This window comes from Myxine glutinosa, chromosome 8 (genome assembly GCF_964187855.1).
Source record: "Myxine glutinosa chromosome 8, kmMyxGlut1.1, whole genome shotgun sequence".
Lineage (NCBI taxonomy): Eukaryota > Metazoa > Chordata > Myxini > Myxiniformes > Myxinidae > Myxine > Myxine glutinosa.
Window position 1 is genome coordinate 87,312,947 of NC_136268.1, and position 22,840 is coordinate 87,335,786.

The 22,840-nt window shown below is 42.7% G+C and overlaps 1 protein-coding gene across 9 annotated transcripts in view; it reads left to right on the top strand.

The window, feature by feature from the left end:
• Nucleotides 1-22,840, top strand: part of LOC137432678 (dynamin-1) — a 240,133-nt gene that overhangs the window by 177,955 nt on the left and 39,338 nt on the right. For all 9 annotated transcript variants that reach the window (XM_068124772.2, XM_068124769.2, XM_068124771.2 and 6 more), the window contains exons 15-16: nt 6,498-6,607; nt 21,877-21,988. In XM_068124772.2, coding sequence (XP_067980873.2) covers nt 6,498-6,607; nt 21,877-21,988 — 222 coding nt within the window. The remainder of the gene's footprint in view (nt 1-6,497; nt 6,608-21,876; nt 21,989-22,840) is intronic.

Genomic DNA, 22,840 nt, shown 5'->3' on the forward strand with positions numbered 1-22,840 from the left:
TGTACTTCACTTGATCTTGAACATCACCCTTCCTCTTCCATATCAGCACAATTATGCCTCTTCTCCATCCCTCTAGAATCGAACCCTCTCATACAATCATTCAACACTTTCTTCGTCCAACTGACTCCGACTTCTCCCACTTAAATTAGCATTAAGCTATCTGTACGCACCTCATCAATGCCTGGTGCTCTTCCCTGCTTCATCCTTTTTAATGCTGTCCACACCTCCACTGTCATCTCCACTAATTCTACTTCCCCTCTACATAACATGGAAGCTCCAGCTCGTTGCGTCCTCCACGTTTCAACAGCTCCTTGAAATATCATTCCCATACCTTCGATAATGCCCTTTTCTCTGTCACTAGCCTCCCACCACCATATTTAATCACCATCCACCTCCCTTTTGCTTCATGTCCTCACTTCTCTTCCATATAATTCCTCGCCTTATCCACCACTCTCCTTGGTGCTTTCTTATTTTGCCTATACAGGTGCAGCAACCCTGCATCCGGTTGTCCCCCACCATCTTTGATCTTCTCTATCCTCTTCCAAACCTCCTTCCTTTAACCAAATACCTTCACTACCATACCTCCGTCCACCATACCTGGTTTATATTCCTCAACGATGCACCCTTTCCTGATGTCCTTTCACACAACTTCTGACTATCCCCTAAATGCATCACTGCTTCTTCCACTCCTCTAAACCTTTGACTTCTTCACTAAGTTTCTCATACTTAGCCCTCATCCTGTCCTTGTATTCTATGGTGATATTGTTCCTACACTTCCCTAACCTTATCATCTTATGACCCCTGCTCTTAACTTCCCTCATTTTATTCATGTGTTTAACAAACACCATAGGCTTTTTGCTGGGTGGTGACATGCTCTTCTACCACAGCCTTACAGTCCTTGATCGTCCACAACTCTTGCTTCCTCGCTACCAGCAAATCCAGTTCTGTTCTATTCTGACCACGCCCACAAGTAATTTTGTGACCATCCCACTTCTGAAATAACGAACCAGCTAAGGCCATCCCAATCCTTGCCCCAACTCCATCAGCTCTCGACCCATTCTATTCCTCATCCCCCAACCTAATTTATCAACACATCCTCCTCACCCAGTTCTGTTATTCTCACACATGCATTGAAGACTCCCACATTGCACAGCATCCCCTCCAGTTCAACCAATCCCATCATCCTCTTTAGTGCGTCCCTGAAATCTTGCTTCTCTGCCTCAGTGTTTTTGTTTGTGGCCCATATAACACATAACATAACATACACAATTTGCCTCTGTATTATACCAACCATGCCACAACTATCCATCCCTCCCACCTTTCCACTCTCTGACCACCTGCTTGCTGATTTCTTCCAATATTATTATTCCCACATCATTACTCCTTCCATCCTCTCCCATGTGCAACAGCTTGTACCTTCCTACCAACCTCCTCACCCTGTCCCCTTTCCATCTGGTCTCCTCAACACACAACACTTTTAACCTCCTTCTCTGCAACATCGCCACCACTTTGACTTCTATCCCCTCCATTTATCACATTCAAACTACCCAGCCGGACCTCGCTTCTGGACCGCTGCCTGTCTGGCAGATTTGTTTTGTCAAGGATATTATATCCTCTGGCCGTTTGTGAGTTAAAAATCCGATATTGATGACTTCGTAAAACAAGGAAAAAGTTCACCATCATTTGTTTATTGCTGTTTTATTCTTCAAGATTTTTCTTTTTTTTCTTTTTTAAGGGGGGGAGGGGGAGCGTAGCGTGGGTGCAAATATGACTTCTGATAAATATGATAATATAGTCGGATCCAATGTACCATGCTCTGTTATACATAGTGTTATCTCTGCCGAAACAGCTTCTTGGCCTGGGGTCATGCTGGGTGGTTAGCCATCCCTCTCCCCGTAGAAGTTGGGGTAGGAATTTGGCATTTGTTCATGTTGGCCAGAGCTCACCTACTCTTTGCAAAGGACACCATGGAATCTTTAATGTCAACCAACTAATGCCGGCAGACAGGACGCTCAGTTTAACGTCCATCTGAGGGAATTTAGCCCTTGATGAATACACATTGATGAATTACCCTGCCTGTGAACCACCTAATATTGGACTTTGCCTATGGACCCGTTTGCAAAAGGGTGTTGGGGGGATTTTTCACTTCAACTTAGTCAATGGGTTCCTAGACATGAAAAATCACCGAGGTGCTTGTCCGCCACACCACCACAAATGACGCTGTGGCCAAATCAAATATGGCTGCCGTCGGCCATGATAAAAATCTAAATGTTTTGGTTTTTAGAGTATATATACTTGTAATACCTCTAATTCGACTGATTTTGGTATATCGAATTCATTTCTGATATTGTTTTGACGATTTGGGGTCATCTTGACCTTGAAAGGTCATGGTCAAGGTCATTTTGTTACACCGACGACCTTGGCCATAACTTGGCTTTGTCTAGCAATAGAAACAGGTGTAATATCTCCAATTCATCTAATTCTGACACGTAGAATTCAATTCTGATATTGTATTCTGGATAGGAAGTCATCTTGACCTTGAAATATCAAGGTCAATGTAATTTTTGAACAACTCATTAAGGTTGTCTAAGATTTTTATTGGGAGTTGAAAATAGCAAATCAGACTGTGTGAATAAAGCGAGACACAAATAAAAGCACAACACAAAATCCCATAACAAATTCTCTCAAAGTGCACCATATCATGTGTGCATTCAAGTTCGTCTTTCAATTGCAGGTTTTTACACGAAGAGTTATCCGTCTTTCCATGGCAGAATATGACACACAGAACTCCAGCAGAACGGCACCCACAGCGTCGAGTGTCGCACTTGCCTGCACATTTGCATATTGTTAGCAGACTTTGTGGCAAGGGCTTCAGGCATTTTGATGGCAGAAGTGTACCGAAGTGCTCCTCCCATCCATGTCCCACTGGTTCTAGTCTTGCCTCGCGTTCGTCAGGTTTCACAAGCAATTGACATGCCCTGTGCACCAGAAAGGCTCCTCGAGGGATGTGGCCTCCGATCACACTACTCGTAGGGTGCAGAGCATCAATTCCCGCACTGGCACTGGTATAATTTTCTACCCTCAGTTGGTCGAACGTCTCAGCAGTTGTAGTTGACCTGGCCCCTGCCCAGACCCGTACCAAGAACTTCTCTGCTAGTGCTGCATCTTGCTCTGACAAGGTGTCCGCCTCTCCAAAATTTGTCAGATACTGTACTGGGTCACAGGCCATAGCTGCGTGTTTGGTCCCCACCTTGCTCATGCAGTCGTCTCCTGTCAATATATATGCCTTGATCACTATCTTGGCCAGTGGTACTCCAAGTTGAGAAACTGCTTGATGCAGTGGAAGCATGCGCCGCTTTTCACCAGTGCCATACTGCTGCCACATCTCCTTCAACCTGAGCGCTTGGAGGTATTGGGTGTAGTGTAGCAGTAATGCGAAGGTTTCTGTGTCGTTGGAGACTGACAACTCTTTTGCACTGTTTCACACGAACAGCCCACTCCACATGCACCACCAGCCTGGCATCTGCCTCCTCGATCCAGTTCAACAAGTCAGGGACCTCCACCACCAGCCGCTTTTGCTGGTAGCACCTCATCGTCAGAGACAACAGAGCTGATGATGACGGTAGCGTTGCCATAGGCTCGATTGCACACAATATCTCGAACCAGCAGTTGGAGATTCATCTTGTTTTCCTGAGATGCCCAGAACTTGTCAATTTGCTGGGGGATGGGTGTGTCTCTGTTCATGCCAATAATGTTGATGCCTGTTCTAGAGTCAGCATGCCGCATTCGCTCCCCTTCCTTTAGAGACATCTCAATGTAGGAGTCAAGTATGAGATGGATGAACACTGACTCTTGGCAGATGCATGATGCTGAGGCGATAATGGCGTCGATAACAGCACCCAGATTAGGGAATTGTGCCAGTGGCATCTGCCGCATCTTAGACATGAAGTCTACCACAACATGAGTGGCAAGAGTAGACTTCTGACTCCATTGGGTGAGGTCCAGTCCAGGTTCAATCTCCCCAACAAGTACTGACTTGTTGACCTGAGCAGGAAGGTCACCGGTGAACAGTGGAGACACTAAGAGCACATTGTGAGCAAGTATCTGCCTGAGGTCCATGCCCCGCTCCTTAGCAATGTCCATGCTCCTCTGTGCCTCTGCCACATCCTTGGATGAGAGGTCCTTCTTTTCCTTCAGAATGGTTGATGGTGTCTTCAGTGGTTGATCGGTGAAGCCGGGCAGCTTCCACTTCGATATAGTTGTGCTGATTTTTTTTTGGTCTTCTCGACTAACCTCTCCCGCCTGTATGTGCGGTAGACACGTTCACCATTCTCGATACACTTGAGCAGGCGCGCAGCCACCTCGGTCAAGAGCCAGCTTTGTGAGCAGGTTGTGCAGTGGCACGGGCGCATTGACTGTCACCGAATATGGATTCTGCCGCTCTAACACAAAGTCCAGCAGCCTTGCAACTTGTTGCCTGCCTCTCTCATGTCCTGATTCTCCAGCTTCATGGCTAGGTCAGCAGCGTTGATGTCAGATGAAAAGAGAATGTCAGGTTCATTCAACCTACTGTTAGGAGAGATTGCGACCGATTCTCCATAGTGAGAGATGATCAGCTGTTTCATATCACGGTTTTGGAAGGTACTTGTAAGCACCTCGCCTTCGTCCAACAGACTCAATGCGAACTCTACAATATCACTCATAGTGCAACACTCTCCCTTCGCCAAAAGTTTGTCAATATATGGGAGAGCACGAGTGAAGAGCACATGCTTGATGTTGGTGATGGCCGGTTTTTCTAGTGCTTCGGGTTTAATGTCACGTTCATATTTACGCATATAATTCTGACGACAGAGGTTGTGGCAATATAAGTCTGCGGAGACGACTGATTGAACAGAGCCACCTTCGTCGTCCATCAGTCGATCTGCAATTCGTGTGAAAACAACATCTTGGTTGTGCTTAGCAGCGTCAATGAATTTCCTAGCACTATCGTACTCGCAGATTCTGAATTTGTCACGACATTTCTTGTGTTCGACGTTTGCACATATAACACAGGGTAATGTTCTGGGATTCTTGTTACAGTGTGGAGGTGCACAAGGTACAACACTTCTACGTAGGGTTTTCCTCAATCCAACATTTTGAGAAGCCTCATCTTCTGTCTCACACACCATAGGTTCTTCCACTCTTGCACTTTTCTCTTCAATAGATTTCAGTTTGCCAGAATGTATGTAAGATTTGTAGCATTTGTTGGTATTATGATAAAGAAACATGCCATTATCATTATCCTCCTCGTCATCCCCCATTACACTTTTGATACGCTCTGTAACAACATCATTACGGACTTTAGCAGCTCGTTTAATTCTCGCACGTCCTGTCGATTCACTAGTTACAGGCGATTTATTATCTTCTTGGCAGATAATGCATACCCTTGGATTAAACACGTCATCCTCAGCCATTGAGGCAATGAGGCAACCAAATTCATGCTTGCGGGGCCAGGTATTGCAGGACACTCCATCGTGATCAATATCTGTGATGCTCAATGGTGGGATGAAGACTTGGACACAGGAGCGTTATGGGAATCCCTGTAAAATACAAAACAAAAGCATACTAAGTGTTTATGTTATTGTGCAGTAGGTTGTGGCAATATATTGCTGATTTGGTGTCGATACCCAACGGTACATATGGCATTACAGAAATAAAGTTGCAGGTCACAGTGAAGAGCTGCAAGAAAAAACCAGATTTACCCCCAAGTGTGGAAAGTTCCTCTAGTGGTGAGAATTTGCTAGACAGAGTTACGGTTACGGCCAAGGTCGTCGGTGTAACAAAATGACCTTGACCATGACCTTTCAAGGTCAAGATGACCCCAAATCGTCAAAACAATATCAGAAATGAATTCCATATACCAAAATCAGTCGAATTAGAGGTATTACAAGTATATACGCTCTAAAAACCAAAATATTTAGATTTTTATCATGGCCGACGGCAGCCATATTTGACTTGGCCACGTCATTCGTGGCGGCGGGGCGGACAAGCACCTCGGTGATTTTTCATGTCTAGGAACCCATTGACTAAGTTGAAGTGAAAAATCCCCCCGACACCATTTTGCAAACGGGTCCACAGGCCAAGTACAGGACTAACCGGAATGATAGCTTATAGCTGGGTCAGTATTCAAACCCTGGCTGGATGGCTTGAGGCGAGTGTGTGTACCTCAAGGCCATCCTGTGACGATATAATAGGAGGTGTTTATGTACCTTTCTGAGCTACTTTTTTTTCTCTCTTTGTTGTGGTTAAAAACTATGGTTTAAAAATATTAATTATTTATTTGTGTTTGTGGAAACTGTTACTGACTTTGGGTTAGCATTCGATGGAAATATAATTAATAGCTCAAATGGTTAACAAATGAAGACTCACTCAATTTCCAGTTGACTTATCAAACCCTTCATACCACCAAACACTGATGGTGATTTGACATCATTGTTGTGTGACTGTGTTCCTTGCAGGAGAAGGAGAAGAAGTATATGCTTCCTCTAGACAATTTGCAAATACGTGATCTTGAGAAGGGCTTCATGTCAAGCAAGCACAACTTTGCTCTTTTCAATACCGAGCAAAGGTAAGACATGCTTATTCAGAATCTGCGAAACCTATTTGCCTCCTGTAGGAATGAAACAATGAGCCACTTGTTTCTGGAAAAGGGGAGAGTGGGGGGAAAGGAATGGTAGAGAGAGTGGGGGGACTAGTTTGGTGGTGGCATACTCACATGCAAGCTCTTTGGTTGTGGGTTTGATCCCCAGCAGTAAGGAATTGCTCTTTTGCCATTCTAATGTTGTGGAGCTTCCCCGCCTGCCTTTTAAAGTGATACTTGGTTAACTGTTCTCATTGCAGACATTGGGGTCAAAGTTTCCATAAATACTATATATTTCTCTAGTTAGTATTTTCTTTTCTGCTGGTACTGTGGCCACACAGACTTTGTTAATATACTAGGTATATTAGAGGATGTAATGTTCAGACCAATTTGGAAAATTAACATTGCCACTTTTGTCTGGTTTTGAGTATATGGGGCAGCATTGCCTTTTAAGGTGATAGTGCTCAATGCAAGTTGCCCTGTGGACTTTGAGTCAACCCCAATCTATGAAACAGGTGGGGTATTCTGATTATCCCCTTGCTGAAGGTCATTTGTGAGCAAAGTTGGGTTTTTTAAAGCAACAGTCCTATTGTGGCATGGTGATTTTCTTGAGACCAGTTGGGTTTTCTTTTGTACAAGTCTTGGTTTATAAAGGAGGTGAATAGCATGGGACAGCAGGTTCACCGACTGCCAAAGAGTATTGGGGGTGGACGTACACAAGGAGAAATGTAACATTGGGCCAGAGAGGAACAAAATGGGAAAGGCTCAGTGTGGGTAGAAGAGATTGTTGATGTGCTTGATTAAGTGGCTGAGGTAGTGATGGAGTTGTGCATTTGAAAGACTGAAGTGAGGAAGACGATGCAACGGATACATGGAGACCATTCCACAATCGGAAAAATATAATGATGAATGAATGCAGGTGGGCAACCAGTTTGGACTTTTGGGGGATTTACTTGTCTTGCTGGTTAAGGCTAGTGTCGCCCTGCATTGGTGGACAAGTACAACAACAACAAACAACATGCATTTTAAAGGCCATTTTCCCTGCTAGAGCGGGGGTTAGCCTTGCGGTCCCCATGACAATCTTCTCCATTTTGCCCTATTTTCTGCATCTCTCCTTGTTAACCCCCTTGCCCGCATTTCTTCTTCCACCATCTTTAGCCAAGTCTTTCTCGGTCTTCCCCGTCTTCTACTTCCTTCTACATTCATTTCCATCACTCTTCTCAACCAGTCACTTTCATCCTTCCTCAACACATGACCAAACCATCTCAACCTGTTCCTCTTCACAGCATCAATCACAGGCTCTATTCCCATCATCTTTCGCAATTCATCATTTGTCTTCCTCTCTCTCAACGATACTCCGCACATCCGTCGAACCATTCGCATTTCCACCCTTTCCAACCTTCGTTGCTGCTCTACGTTCATTACCCATGTCTCGCTCCCATAAATCATAACACTTCTCACACATGCAGCATACACCTTTCCCTTCAGCTTCAACGACACTCCCCTCATCATCAGCACGCCACTCAATTCCCGAAACTTCTTCCATGCACATCTCACTCGAGCAACCGTTGCCGAGTCCGATCCACCTTCTCCATTCAGCATGTCTCCGAGGTAGCAAAATGTTTTCACACCTTCCAGCTTCACGCCGTCTCCAAGTGGACAAGTACAACAATGGATGAAATCAATAGTATGTTGATTGAGGTATGCTAGCCCAGAGAAGGGAGCTCTATATGAAGGCCTTGTACATTGGGATTAACTTGGTGTGGCTCAGGGATGCCTTAACTCTTCGAAGATTACCCAGATGGTGACTCATTGATGTTATGGCCACCTCATGAAAGATTACGGCAGATAGTAAGGCCATGGAGTTCCAGGGACTGCACCTCTTCCAGTGGCTGTCCAGAGAAGTGGATTGGATCGTTTTATTGCCAATCCTTGTGGCGAGATGGTGTGAGAGCGTGTGACTTAGGAGTGTTCACCATCATGTTCCAAGTCAGTCACTCGTGGTTTATTTTGTCCAAGACTGTCAAAAGGCATGAAGGAGCAGCCATCCTTTCACAAGTGTGATGTATCGTTCTGTACATGTTGGTACCATTGGTAGAATGGTAAACCTGGTTTTCCAGAAAATCAAAGTGATCATTGATATAGATAAAGGATAGTATAGGTCCTGAGATGCTTACCGTATTTTTATTCCAACAAAACAGATGTTTGTAATCTGCCAAAATTGCAAGAAGTGGCACAAAAATTCAAATGAGTTAGATAATTGGATTGGAAAGGAACTTTAATTTTGCTGCTCAAGACGTTTGTCACTTTTGAAGCCAGTCTTGCCATATTTACATCTATTGATCAGGTCTTATACAGGATAATGAAACATTTGATCAATCAACAATGTAATGATCTGTACAGCACAGGAATTTGTCTTGGGGTGTAAGCTAGATTGATAATTCTGTTAGGAGTTGAGTATGGTGACTTTGGTGTAAAGATGTTTTGGCAAATTTATTTTGGCAAAAGAACAACATAACATTCTGACCCAACTTAAACGTGTTTCTTTCATATTTAAATTGATACTTAGCTTGCAGGTGGGCAACCAGTGAATATACAGAAAACTATACACGCACACAAAAAAATTTTTTTACTCTGCTGATACTTTCATTTTGTTTCTCTTCGTACATTGGTTTCCACTTCCTCTTCTTTATTTTTTCTCCGCTTCTCCCGTTTAAGTCTTCTCTTGGTTGGACTTGATGCTTCGACAAACTCCCAATTTCTCACCATGTATCAAGTTTAGAATTCAACTCCAACGTCAGCAAAGCCTATTAAATATAATTTCAATGGGGGCGGTAAGGAAACAAGTATTGTCTTGTCAGCCCTGCGATTAACACCGCTGGGTGAAAGAATATCCGTAACTGTTTTAACTCTGAGGCGCGTAGCCGAACCTGGCGGTTGGTCCGTCGCGCGCGGGTGAAGGAACAAAGTGCTTACCTCAGACGGAAGCCACACAGGTTTATTCTCGGACCCACAGAACAAATAAACACGACACAATTAATAAAATGCAATATGAGAATTTAATGGAAATACATGCAAAGCGAATAAAAATGAACAGTGAGGTAAATCTAATTCCCTATGGTTAGACGTCTCCACTCAGACACGAAAACAGACAAGGGGAAAGATAAAATTTAAGAAATGTTCCCTTTTTAAACAGCCAGCACTCAGCTCTGGTTCAACGAGATCGTTGAATGAAGTCGGCCGAACAAGACGGCCAGAAGCCGCTCACACGAGAAACGCACAAGATGGGGTGAAGTTCCTCTCTGCGTCACCACGAAGGTGAGGTAATTCGTGTGGCCGGTCCTTCTTCAGTCCCCACTCCGTTTGAAGTGCCAAGAGCCCCACAAACCGCCACCGACACCTCTTCCTCCGACGTTGCAAAAGTTCACACCTCTCTCTCAGCACCAGCGCATCGAGCCAGAAGAGCCAGCACAAAAATGACCACGCCTGAACAAAGACCCCGAGAGAGTCTTCTTCCTCCTTTTTGAACCTTCCCTGTGACGTCACCCCGACCAATTGCAGAGTTCCACTGAATCGCCCCATGGTCGGGCTCGACCAATGATGAACTTTGGGGAGTGGCCTTTTTCCTTACTCGGTTGGTGGGCGGGGTTTAATTGTCGATCGAGAATGTTCGGCTTCTGTTGTCATGGTGTCGGTTATTGTTGGTTAATGGGAGGTTGTTTAAACGGAGGTTTATGGCCAGCCTTGTTGTTGTGAATAATAATGTAGGAAAAGGTCACAGGGGGCAATCACATACTGGGAGAAACTAGCCTTAGACACTACATAGTTAACACAACACCACCCCCCATGTGGGGACACGTAAACTATATTAAGCTCAATTTTCCTTATTTAAATACATAGAGATGTCTCCTACTTGTACACGGTCCATGCTATATCTATACAATCCTATCTCCACTTAGCCCAGTGGCTAAGTCGAAAAATATGGCAGTATATTTCACTTTGTGGAGAAATTATGAAACTTTGCACACAGGTTGGGGACCCCAGTAGGAACATTTTTCGATTAGTACCCAACTCAGCATAGGCCAAAGGTCAACAACTTTGTCAAATTTCTTAAATCCTCAATTTTCATCTGATTGACTTGAAATTTGAAGAGCATTTACATATCAGGTCACTGAATACAACCACCAATTATTTTTGAGGTCAACATAGGCCAAAAGGTCAACATAGGCCAAAGGTCAACAACTTTGTCAAATTTCTAAAATCCTCAATTTTCATCTGATTGACTTGAAATTTGAAGAGCATTTACATATCAGGTCACTGAATACAACTACCAATTATTTTTGAGGTCAACATTGGCCAAAAGGTCAACATAGGCCAAATTTCTAAAATCCTCAATTTTAATCCGATTGACTTGAAAAGGAACGATCTTGAATGACCTGGACATGGTTTATGATTTTCCACCTGTAAAAGAAAACATGCGTTAATACAATAATGATAACGAACTTTGATGTCTGCAAAGAACTTTATTGCATAAAAAAGGAAATCTTCTGTCTTAACCTAAACTAATGCAAACAGATGGCAGCACTGAAATAATATGGGGTGCTAAGTAAAATCATATGGGGTGCTAACTGATCACCTGTTCACCCAAATTGTCATGGGGGGGGGGTGGAGGGCGGTTAAGGGGGGGGGGGGGGGTTAGCCACTGCAATCGTATTTCTATCGGCCACCAGGGGGCGTTTCAGAGTTGGGTCCTAATCAAAAAATGTTCCTACTGGGGTCCTCCACCTGTCTGCAAAGTTTCATAATTTCTCCACAAAGTGAAATATTTTTCGACTTAGCCGCTGGGCTAACTATGGTATTTCATCCCCTATCCCCACAAACGCAACAGTATAAAACATAATTTTTGTACTTTTGTGGTATGGATTGACTTTGGCATGTAGATTTTATTGGTTTGCTCCTAATTATAACTTTTTGGCAAGTTTGCATTCAAAATTCATTTGCCGGATTGAACTTTTATTAACACGTGGCAAATGACAGCTCTTGTGTGATCTTGCCAATCTTAAGTAGGTCATATTTACTTGTCATTACCCCGTGCACACTGCGTGAAAAGCGGGGTTAAGCAATTTGTTTCATGTCCATCCGTCCATACGTCTGTTTGCAAACGTCAGTTTATGACCGAGGAACAACTTATTTAAATTAAATGTTATATTTTGAACAAGGATCGAAACATGAATCGGAAAACAAACATGCTGTTTAACAGTATTTCTTTGAATTTGTCCTGAACGTGCATGCGCCGACAGGAGATAATGTTTTTACTCTGTCTGCATGTCAAGCAGTCACACAAAATTGAAAATCATTTCAAACTGGAAATTTGCTGTTTTTAAGGCTGTCTTGAAGGACACAAAGAACTAATGTAATACGTTAAAATAAGGTCCTGAGGTTATTACTTCAACTCTGGATTAGGCTGACCTCTTCAAATCACTTTGTTTCCAATTATACCCTCAATGATCAGGGACATCCTCTTCCTGATTTTCCATGTTGTACAGACTCTGATATTCCTGTTCCATTTATTACTCCTAAGAAGGTTGCCAGAATTATTTGTACTCCAGATGCCTCAAAAGTGACTCGTCCTGATGGAATCCCTGTGATTGTATTGAATATATATTGTTCTGAACTGTAATCGATTCTTGCCAAGCTATTCAACATGTGCTTGTCTGCTTCAGTGTTTCCTTCATCCTGGAAAGTAGCTTCTGTTGTCCCTATTTTCAAAGGTACTGGTGAGCATTCTGAACCAAGTAACTATCGCCCAATCAGCCTGATTCCTGTAATAAGCAAGGTATTTGAATGCTTCATCAATGAACAACATCTCAGCCATCTGGAGGACAATAAACTTCTCACTGACTGCCAGTGTGGCTTTCGCTATTCTCGCTCTACTGGTGATCTGCTATCATTCATATCAATAATTATTGATCATGTCAACGGGACATTGGAGCTCAAGCTTGATGAGTTGCTTTGGATATGTCAAAAAAGCCAAGTTGATAAAGTGTGGCACAAGGGTCTGCTCCACAAGGTTCAGTCGTTTGGTGTACAGTGCCTTCAGAAAGTATTCACACCCCTTGTCTTTTTTACATTTTTTTTTGTTAGTCTGAATTTAAAATGGATTAAACTGTTGGTTTTTTTGTCACTGATTTACACATAATACCCCCTAATGTCAACGTGGAATTTTTATTTTTATTTTTTACAGGTCAATTAAAAATGAAAAGCTGAAATGTCTTAGTCAATAAGTATTCAACCTCTTTGCTATGACACTCCAAATTGAGCTCAGGTGCATCCAATTTCTTTTGATCATCCTTGAGATGTCTCTACAACATGATTGAAGTCCACCTGTGGCCAATTCAATTGATTGCACATGATTTATAAAGAAACACACCTTTTTATACAAGGTCCCACAGTTGACAGTGCATGTCAGAGTAGAAACTACCATGAAGTCCAAGGAACTGTCCATATAACTCCGAGATAGAATTGTGAGGAGGAATACATCTGGGCAAGGGTCTAAAACAATTTATACATTGTTTAAAGTTCCCAATAGCACAGTGAGCTCCATCATTAGGAAATGGAAAGAATATGAAACTACGCAGACTCTTCTTATAGCTGGCCGTCCAACCAAACTGAGCAACCGGGCAAAATGACTTGGACAGGGAGGTGACCAACAACCCAATGACCACTGACAGAACTACAGAGTTCCTTGGTTGGGAAAACCTGCCAGAAGGACAACAATGCCTGCAGCATTTCATAAATCTAGGCTTTATGGGAGAGTGGCCAGACAGAAGCCTCTCCTGAGAAAAAGGCAAATGACCGCATGCTTGGAGTTTGTAAGAAGGCACGTGAAAGACAGAGCACTAGGCAAAGTATTCTGTGGTCTGATGAGACGAAAATTAAACTCTGACCTGAATGCAAAGCACTACTTCTGGTGGAAACCGAGCACAGCTCATCAGCATCTAACACCATCCCTTCAATCAAGTATGGTGTTGGCTTCATCATGCTATGGGGATGCTTTTCAGCAGCAGGGACTGGGAGACTTGTAAGGATAGAGGGAACAATGAATGGAGCCAAATACAGGTAAATTCTTGAGAACCTGCTTTGGAGTGCAAAAGACCTTAGACAGCAGCGAATATTTATGTTCCAACAAGACAATAACCCCAAGTATACAGCCAGAGCAACACTGGAATGACTTCAGACCAAGAATGTGAAAGTCCTTGAGTGGCTCTGCCAAAACCCAGACTTGAATCTTATTGATAGTCTGTGTAAAGACTTGAAGATTGCTGTTCACCAATGCTCCCCTTCCAACTTGATAGAGCTTGAGCAAATCTGCAAGGAAGAATGGGAGAAACTCTCCAAATCCAGATGTGCAAAGCTGATAGACATACCCAAGAAGACTTTGACTTAGTTGAAATGCCTTCGGCCTTTGGCATTTCAACTAAGTATTGATTCAGGGGGCTGAATGCTTATGTAAATTAGATATTTTTGTTTTTCATTTTCAATAAATTTGTTTAAAAAAAAATTCTAAAAACCTGTATTCACTTTGACATTATGGGGTATTTTGTGTGGATTGGTGACAAAAAATGTATATTTCATCCATTTTAAATTAAGGTTGTAACACAAAAAAATGTTAAAACGTCAAGGGGTGTGAATACTTTCTGAAGGCACTGTATCTGTAGTGATATATTCAATCGTTTTGGCTTTCCTTACAAATGGCAAGATGAAGGTGGTACTTGAGGGTCAATCTTTTCCTTCTTGCTCCATCAATTCTCGTGTTCCACATGGCTGTTGTTGTTCCTACTCTGTTCCTTGTTTATATTATCTTCCTGGTGATGTTCTGTATCAGCTAGTCATGTATGCTGATGACTCTTCACTTTACTGAACATCTGCTGATTCACTCAACACTTTGTAATGAGGTTGGAGTTTCACTGGACAATGATTTGTAGAATGTTTTAAAGTAGGGACATGACAGGCTGGTAAACTTCAATGCAAAGAAAACTAAATTGTTATCCATGTCTCACTCTAGAAACAGGTCTTTCCCTTCTGTGCACTTGGTGTCTTTAACCTTAACAGAATCATCTGAGCTTCGGCTTCTTGGTTTGGAAATCTCCTCTAACATCCGTTGGGATAAGTACATTTCTGGTATTGATAAGTGTGCTTCCAAGCAAGTTGGTTGTCTTTATCAAGCACAGAGGTGTTTACCTCCTGATGCTGTTTTGTACTTTTATAAGACAACTGTACGTCTCCTCATGGAGTACTCTTGCCACATTTGGGCTGGAGCACCTGTCTGCAGCATCTATACTTGATAGGCTCCAGAAACGCATAGTTAACCTGGTTGGTGTGGAGATAGGTTCAACTCGTCAACCGCTCTCTCACCGTATGTCAGTTGCCACTCTTGGTTTGTACTATAGATATTTCCATGGCAAATGTTCTCCTGGACTTTCTAACTTTCTTCCTTCCACATGAGTGGTTGGACGCACGACGCGGTTTGCCATCACTGCACACCAGTACACTATAGCTGATCTGAAGTGCAGAATGATAGGCTATACAGATAGACCGTCTCGCTCTGGAATTCACTTCCTGTAACGTGCTTCCCATTATCCTACGATCTACTCAGCTTCAAGAGGAATGTCAATTCTTACTTCCCACTTATTTGAGGTTTTATCGCATTTTACCTGTCTATTTCCTGTGTCTTGGATGTTTTCTTGTTATTTTTTTCCTTTTTTATTTTGTTTTGCTTTATCCTTATCTTTATCTAACCTTCCATTAGCCCCTTACTTAGAGTGGCTTTATGCCTTGTCGAGGGTGATTTCCATTTTTTAAATGTGGTGTAAAATATGCTGCCTGAAACGGCGGTACATTCCTGAATTTATTTATGCGATTTTTTTCAATCTTTATTTTATTTAAATTGAATTATATACTTGAACGCTGTGGAACTCAAATCACCTTGTCACTTCCAAAACCCTTCTGTTTGGGCATGTTAATTAGGGTAATCTACAAGACTGCTTCAATAGCGCTACACTTTTGGAAAAAAAAATTACGATATTTTAAATCATTTTATTAAAATCAAAGTATATACTTGAACACTGCATGAGGTATCGTGTTCTATGAACTCTAGTTCTTTCTTGTTTCCATTCATGATGTTCTTTTAAACTTCCCTTTTTGCAAAGGGAAACACTTGACCCCACCCCTTGGTTTGGTGTGTGGTTGGTGGCGTGTAAAGTTCTTGCCAATTGGGCACGCAGCTGCTTTCTCTGGAGAAACAGGAAAACCTTCTCCAGAGATAGTTCCAGGCAAGGAGGGTTGACTCAGATAAAGATGTTCATCTCTGCGAATGCTGCATCTCATTCTTAGTGTGTTGTGTTTAAAGTGCGAGACGTCTCGTGTCTGCCTACACAAGCAAAGACAAAAATCTCTTCAACATCACAGTGCGACAGCGAGCATTTTGATGAGAATAAACTGAGCCAGATACTATTCTCAGGTCCAGCCACACCACAATGGCTTTGAAAACTGAGATGACATGTGGATCAAATGCATTCCTGATCACTATGTCCTGGCATTGACTGGTATTTGAGGGTAAAGCAAGCCTGTGTTGGCTGATGTGTTTATTAGGAAGCACCATTTTGTTTGGCCTGTCCGGTATTGAAGCCATATCTGACACTTATTGTTTATCTTATTGACATTTTGACTTTGAATGGGATATCTAAAAATGCTGCTGAATATTTTATTTTGCACACGAATGTGGTGTTGAATAAAATAAACATTTCCAGAAGATACTTACCATTTTTGTGGCTGAATCATGCCAGAAGGCTTATGTCATGACATCTTGAATGTTTTTATTTTTATTATTTTGGGTCTAAGTTTAGAGTAGCCAACCTAAACCTCATGAAACATTGTACTTTTGTTGCATATTATCTTCTTTTTTTTCCTATTTATTGCTGGTGACCACAGTGGATAACTACAGCAGCACTTAGTGGAGTGCATACTTTCACCAGGTTGAACAGTTTAAGTTTTGTATTCCATTGATATGCCGGATCTGGATCTGGACCTGAACTAAAATGGAATTGGCTTGTCCTGGTTGCCTAACCAACTCGTCCACCAAGTTTTGTCGGAATTGGTCCACAATATTTTGAGATATCATGCTATACATGTACTGTATATGTACACTAAATGACCAAACGTATGTGGACACCCGATCATCGAACATCTCATTCCAAAATCATGGGCATTAATATGGAATTGGTCCCCCCCCCCCCACCCCCCCTTTGCTGCGATAACAGCCTCCATTCTCCTGGGAAGGCTTTCCACAAGATCCATTCCACTTCTGGGAAGGCTTTCCACTGTTCTGGGCCCTGTGCTTTTTCTGGTCTTTATCAATGATCTCTCCGACTCTCTGGAAAATCCTCTCTATCTCTTTGCTGATGACTCCACTCTCTGCCGCTCCATTCCTTTTCCCTCGAATCGGCAGTCTGCAGCCTCCTCACTCTCTGAAGACCTGGACAAAATCACAGTCTGGTCAAACAATTGGAACATGTCTTTCAATCCTGACAAATCTCACACTCTTACTATGTCTCTCCGAAAAGATCGACTGGACAACCCTCCCATCTACTTTCTCAACAATCCTCTCCAAGAAGTTCTGTCGCTCAAGCTTTTGGGTCTCACTATCTGCCATGATCTTTCTTGGGAAAACCACATTTCCAAGCTGGCCTCCAAAGCCAGTCGCCGACTGGGCATCCTCCGTCGTGCGAAGTCCTTCCTCGGCACACCTGAACTCCTCACCACATACAAGGCTTTCATCCGCAGCTCAATGGAATACTGTTCTCCCCTATGGGCCGGTGCTCCTGCCTCACACCTAGCTCGGCTTCACGCTGTTGAAACCAAAGCTTTCAGAATCATTGGAATCTCCCGTGATGAAGCTATCTCCGAGGGCCTTTCACTCACTCACCGCAGACAGGTAGGTGGTCTTTCTGTCTTCTACCGACTCCTCTCCGGCCTTGCTCCCCCAGCTCTCTCTGTGCTTTGTCCCCCAAATATTCCTACAGGTCGCACAAGATCTGCCAGCCAACCCTCTGATGGTTAAACTGCCGAAATCTCGGCTCTCTGCTCACCTTCACTCTTTCATTCCTCTTTTCTCCCGCCTCTGGAACAAACTCCCACACTCCCTTCAATCCCACTCCTCCCTCCAGGTCTTTAAAACAGCTGTTCACCACCATCTCTTATCTTTCCCCATCCAAAACCTTGATCTTTTCTACCCCCACTAATTCACCCCAGATCCACCTTGTTTGAAATTCCAACTTCTTTCGTGGAAGTCCTGGCAGTGTCCATATGTTTTATACCTCTCCCACCCCCCCCCCCCCTTCCATGCCTCCTCCCCCAAAGCCCTCTCCCTCCCACAGATCTCTCGATGTCCCTGCTCTCAGATGTTGTGTTTGTGTTCCTCCCCCTCTTGCCCCATCTTGTCTACCACTCCCCATGTTGTATGTTTTATGTGTCGGTTTGTCTTTCTGTGTGATTAATGTTAGCTCTTTCACGAGCCTCGATCTTGTATACAAAAAAAAGAAAAGAAAAAAAGATGTAACATTGCTGCAGGGATTTGCTTCCATTCAGCCGCAAGAGCATTAGTGAGGTCGGGCACTGATGTTGGGCGATTAGGCCTGGCTTGCAGTCGGCGTTCCAATTCATCCCAAAGGTGTTCAATGGGGTTGAGGTCAGGGCTCTGTGCAGGCCAGTCAAGTTCTTCCACACCGATCTCGACCAACCATTTCTGTATGGGCTTCGCTTTGTGCATGGGGTCATTGTCATGCTGAAACAGGAAAGGGCCTTCCCCAAACTGTTGCCACAAAATTGGAAGCACACAATTGTCTAGAATGTCATTGTATGCTGTTGCGTTAAGATTTCCCTTCATTGGAACTAAGGGGCCTAGCCTGAACCATGATAAACAGCCTCAGACCATTATTCCTCCTCCACCAAACTTTACAGTTGGCACTATGCATTCTGGCGTAGCTTTATCTTGGCATCTGCCAAACCCAGATTCGTCCGTCAGACTGCCAGATGGTGATGCGTGATTTATCACTTCAGAGAACGCGTTTCCACTGCTCCAGAGTCCAATGGCGGTGAGCTTTACACCACTCCAGCCGACGCTTGGCATTGCGCAATGTGCATGGTAATCTTAGGCTTGTGTGTGTGCGGCTGCTCGGCCATAGAAACCCATTTCATGAAGCTCCTGACGAACAGTTGTTGTGCTGACCTTGCTTCCAGAGGCAGTTTGGAACTCTGTAGTGAGTGTTTCAACCGAGGACAGATGATTTTTATACGCATCATGACTCTACGGTCCTGTTCTGTGAGCTTGTGTGGCCTATCACTTTGCGGCTGAGCTGTTGTTGCTCCTAGACGTTTCCACTTCACAATAACAGCACACATTTGACCGGGGCAGCTCTAGCAGGGCAGAAATTTGAGGAACTGACTTGTTGGAAAGGTGGTGACAGAGCCACTTGTTGGAACTGACTATGACAGTGCCACTTTGAAAGTCACTGAGCTCTTCAGTGTGGCACATTCTACTGCCAATGTTTGTCTATGGAGATTGCATGGCTGTGTGCTTGATTATATATACCTGTCAGCAATAGGTGTGGCTGAAACAGCCGAATCCACTAATTAGAAGGGGTGTCCGCATACGTTTGGTCATGTAGTGTATATGTATATATGTATATTTGTATATACAGTGCCTATAGAAAGTCTACATCCCTTTCAAAAGTTTCACCTTTTGTTGCCTTATAGCCTGGAATTAAAATGCATTAAATCGGACTTTTTCCACCTTTATTTACACATCATAACCCACAACATCCAAGTGAAAAACAAATTCTACAAATTTCAGAAAATTAATTGAAAATACAAAACTGGAATATCTTGGTTGGATAAGTGTCCACCCCCCTTATAATAGCAATAGTAAATTAGCTCAGGTATTAGTCAGGTTCACTATGTTTTTTCGTTCAGAGTTTTTGGAGATTAGCAAAACTATGCATTTTTGTAAATTCAGAGCATGAGGAATCCAAAAATTAATGTTGGCATTTGCGTAGACACCTTTGCGAAAATGACACTCAAACAAACAGACAGACAGGGGTGAAAACATAACCTCCATCCACCTTTGGTGGTGGATGTAATCAGCTCTTCCTGTAGGTTTCCTCTGCTGGGTAGTGCATTTCACAGAAAAGATTCAACCATAAGCACCAAAGAGCTTTCAAAAGATCTCAGGGAGAAAATTGTGGAAATGCACAGATCAGGGGATGGGTATAAAAATATTTCAAAGGCCTTGAATATCCATTGGAGCAGAGTCAAGAGACAATCATTAATAAGTGGAAGGCATATGGTACCACCAAGACCCTGCCTAGATCAGGTCATCCCTTTAAACTGGATGACAAAGCAAGGAGGAGACTGAACAGAGAGGCCACCAAGGGCAAGGGGCCAATGGCAAATTTGAAATAGCTGCAGGCCTTTATGGCAAAGAATTGTCACTGTGTGCATGTGACAACAACATCCCAAGCACTCCACAAGTCTGGCCTGTATGGTAGGGTGGCAAGAAGGAAGCCATTACTCATAAAAGCCCACATAGAGTCCCATTCGAGGTATGCAAAAAACCACTCTGCAGATTCCTAATGCCATGTGGCAAAAAGTTTTGTGGTCTGACAAAACCAAGATGGAACTTTTTGGCTTAAATGCAAAACATTATATTTTGTGCAAACCCAACACAGCACCCAAAGAACACCATTCTACTATAGCCAGACAAACCATGATGCTCCCACCACCTTGCCTGTGAAGCATGGTAGTGGTAGCATCATGGTTTGGGGATGTTTCTCATCAGCTCATCTGAAATCTCATCAGCTCACCCCATCCACCCCAGTTTCTCATCTGAAATTTGTAGAATTTGTTTTTCACTTGGAAGTTGTGGGTTATGATGTGTAAATAAAGGTGGTAAAAGTCTGATTTAATGCAATTTAAATCCAAGCTATAAGGCAACAAAAGTTGAAAAATTTGAAATGCAGTGTAAACTTTCTATAGGCATAGGATATATTGTTTCCCCCCCTCCCCCCATCTCTTAATGGTGAAGAATCACATAATAAATTTTTTTAAATATAATATCCCAATTCGGATCTTCACCAAAATCGAAGAAATCCGTCAGCATCATACACCCAACCTGTCCACAAAGTTTAGTCTGAATCGGTCCATAATTTTTTGAGACATCGTGCTATATATAATTTTAGCCCTGTCACTCAATGGTAAAGAATTCCTAAAAAAATTATTGGGTCCGGATCCAGGTCTCCACTGAAATTGAATCGATACTTCCGTGTCACACACCCAACCCATCCACCAAGTTTCGGCAAAATCTGTCCACAACTTTTCGAGATATCGTGCTATACTAGTTCATCGTTTTTGGCCCCATCTTGGTGACTCGATATCATTCCCATTTCAATGGTGAAGAATTACGTAAAGAATTATCGGATCTGTATCCGGATCTTATCCAAAATTTAATCATTTTGTCATTGTCAATTACCCAACCTGTCCTCAAAGTTTCATCTGAATTTGTCCACGACCTTTTGAGATATCCTGATCACAGGCTTTGATGGTGGAGGTAATTATGTGCTCATGACAATTTCTAGTAAAATTAAAAAGCACTTTTTGGGTGAGGTTTACCTGATGTGAAAGATATTGCATTGCAAGATTATAGGTAGAAATGGATTTAGTAAGCTGTCCTTAACTGAGGACATGCCAAAGATCCTTCAATTTGTGTATTTCCATCCCATTGATTGTTCTTGTAACAAAATAGTCTGTTTATTTGTTGTTGTGTTTTGGGGTTTTTTTTGTCGGACTGACATGATCATGGTGGCAGTTTCTTGGTCGTCGTTTTATATGAAAGCACCACTTCAAAGAATTATTTTGTTTAAATTCCATTTTGTTTTGTTTTTGCTCATTTACAATGATCTTTCACTACCAATTTACTTTCACTTTCTGATGTCATCACAATTGTTGTGAAAGAATTTGAAAACTCAAACAAATCACATTGTTATGCATTCTGTTTTAATTTCTGAAGATATTGGACTTTGACCCATATATTACACCACTGTTGTTCTAAGGAAATGGCAAATACACTTCGTTCTTAACACAATGACGTGATTCAGATAAGAAGTTGCTTCAACAATAAAAATGGCAATACAATATTTTTTCAGAAATGTGTACAAAGACTACCGGCAACTGGAGTTGGCCTCTGAAAACCAGGAGGAAATGGACAGCTGGAAAGCTTCGTTTCTTCGTGCTGGGGTCTACCCAGAAAGAGAAGGGGTATGTCATGCATCTTGTTTTTTTAATTTACACTTTTATTTTTTTTTCTTTCAAATATCGAGGCTCATGGAAGAGCAAGATGATTGAGAATCTGAACTGACTATAGAGCAACAGTTAACAGAATAACAACACAAGCAAATAAATAAACAGAAAGGGGAAAAAGGAGAGATTAGGTAATAAAACACTAACCTGCAAGTAAAGGCGTTTGGCTCCAAAGGATTGATATTTCTTTTTTCTTTTTTGAATACAAGATCGAGGCTCCTGTTAAATTATGCTAATAATTATGCGAGCACATTATAGCACATTATTAGCACATTAGCACAATTGTGCTCGTTAATGCTAGCACATTAAACATAAAGGGAGGGGAGACAAGATGGGGAGAGAGAGGGAACCACACAAGCACAACAGTAGGGAACAGGGACATCGTGAGATCTGTGGAAGGGAGGGGGCAGGAGAGAAAGGGGTACACGGTATAAAACAAATTGCCACTACTAGAAATTTCAGGAATCAAGTTGGAGATTGAAAGAGGTGTGGATTTGGGGTGTATTAATGGGGGTAGAAAAGTTTTGGATGGGGGAAGATGGTGGTGAACAGCTGTTTGAAAGACCTGGAGGGAGGAGAGAGATTGAAAAGAGTGTGGGAGATTGTTCCAGAGGCGAGTGAAAAGAGGAATGAAAGAGTGAAGGTGAGCAGAGAGTTTTGATTTTGGCAGTTTCACCACAAGATGGGTGCTGGCAGTTCTTGTGTGACCTGAAGGCATATTTGGGGGAAACAGCACAGACAGAGAGAGCAGGGGGAGCAAGGCCAGAGAGGAGTCGGTAGAAGACAAAGACGGTGGTCAACCTGCCTGCG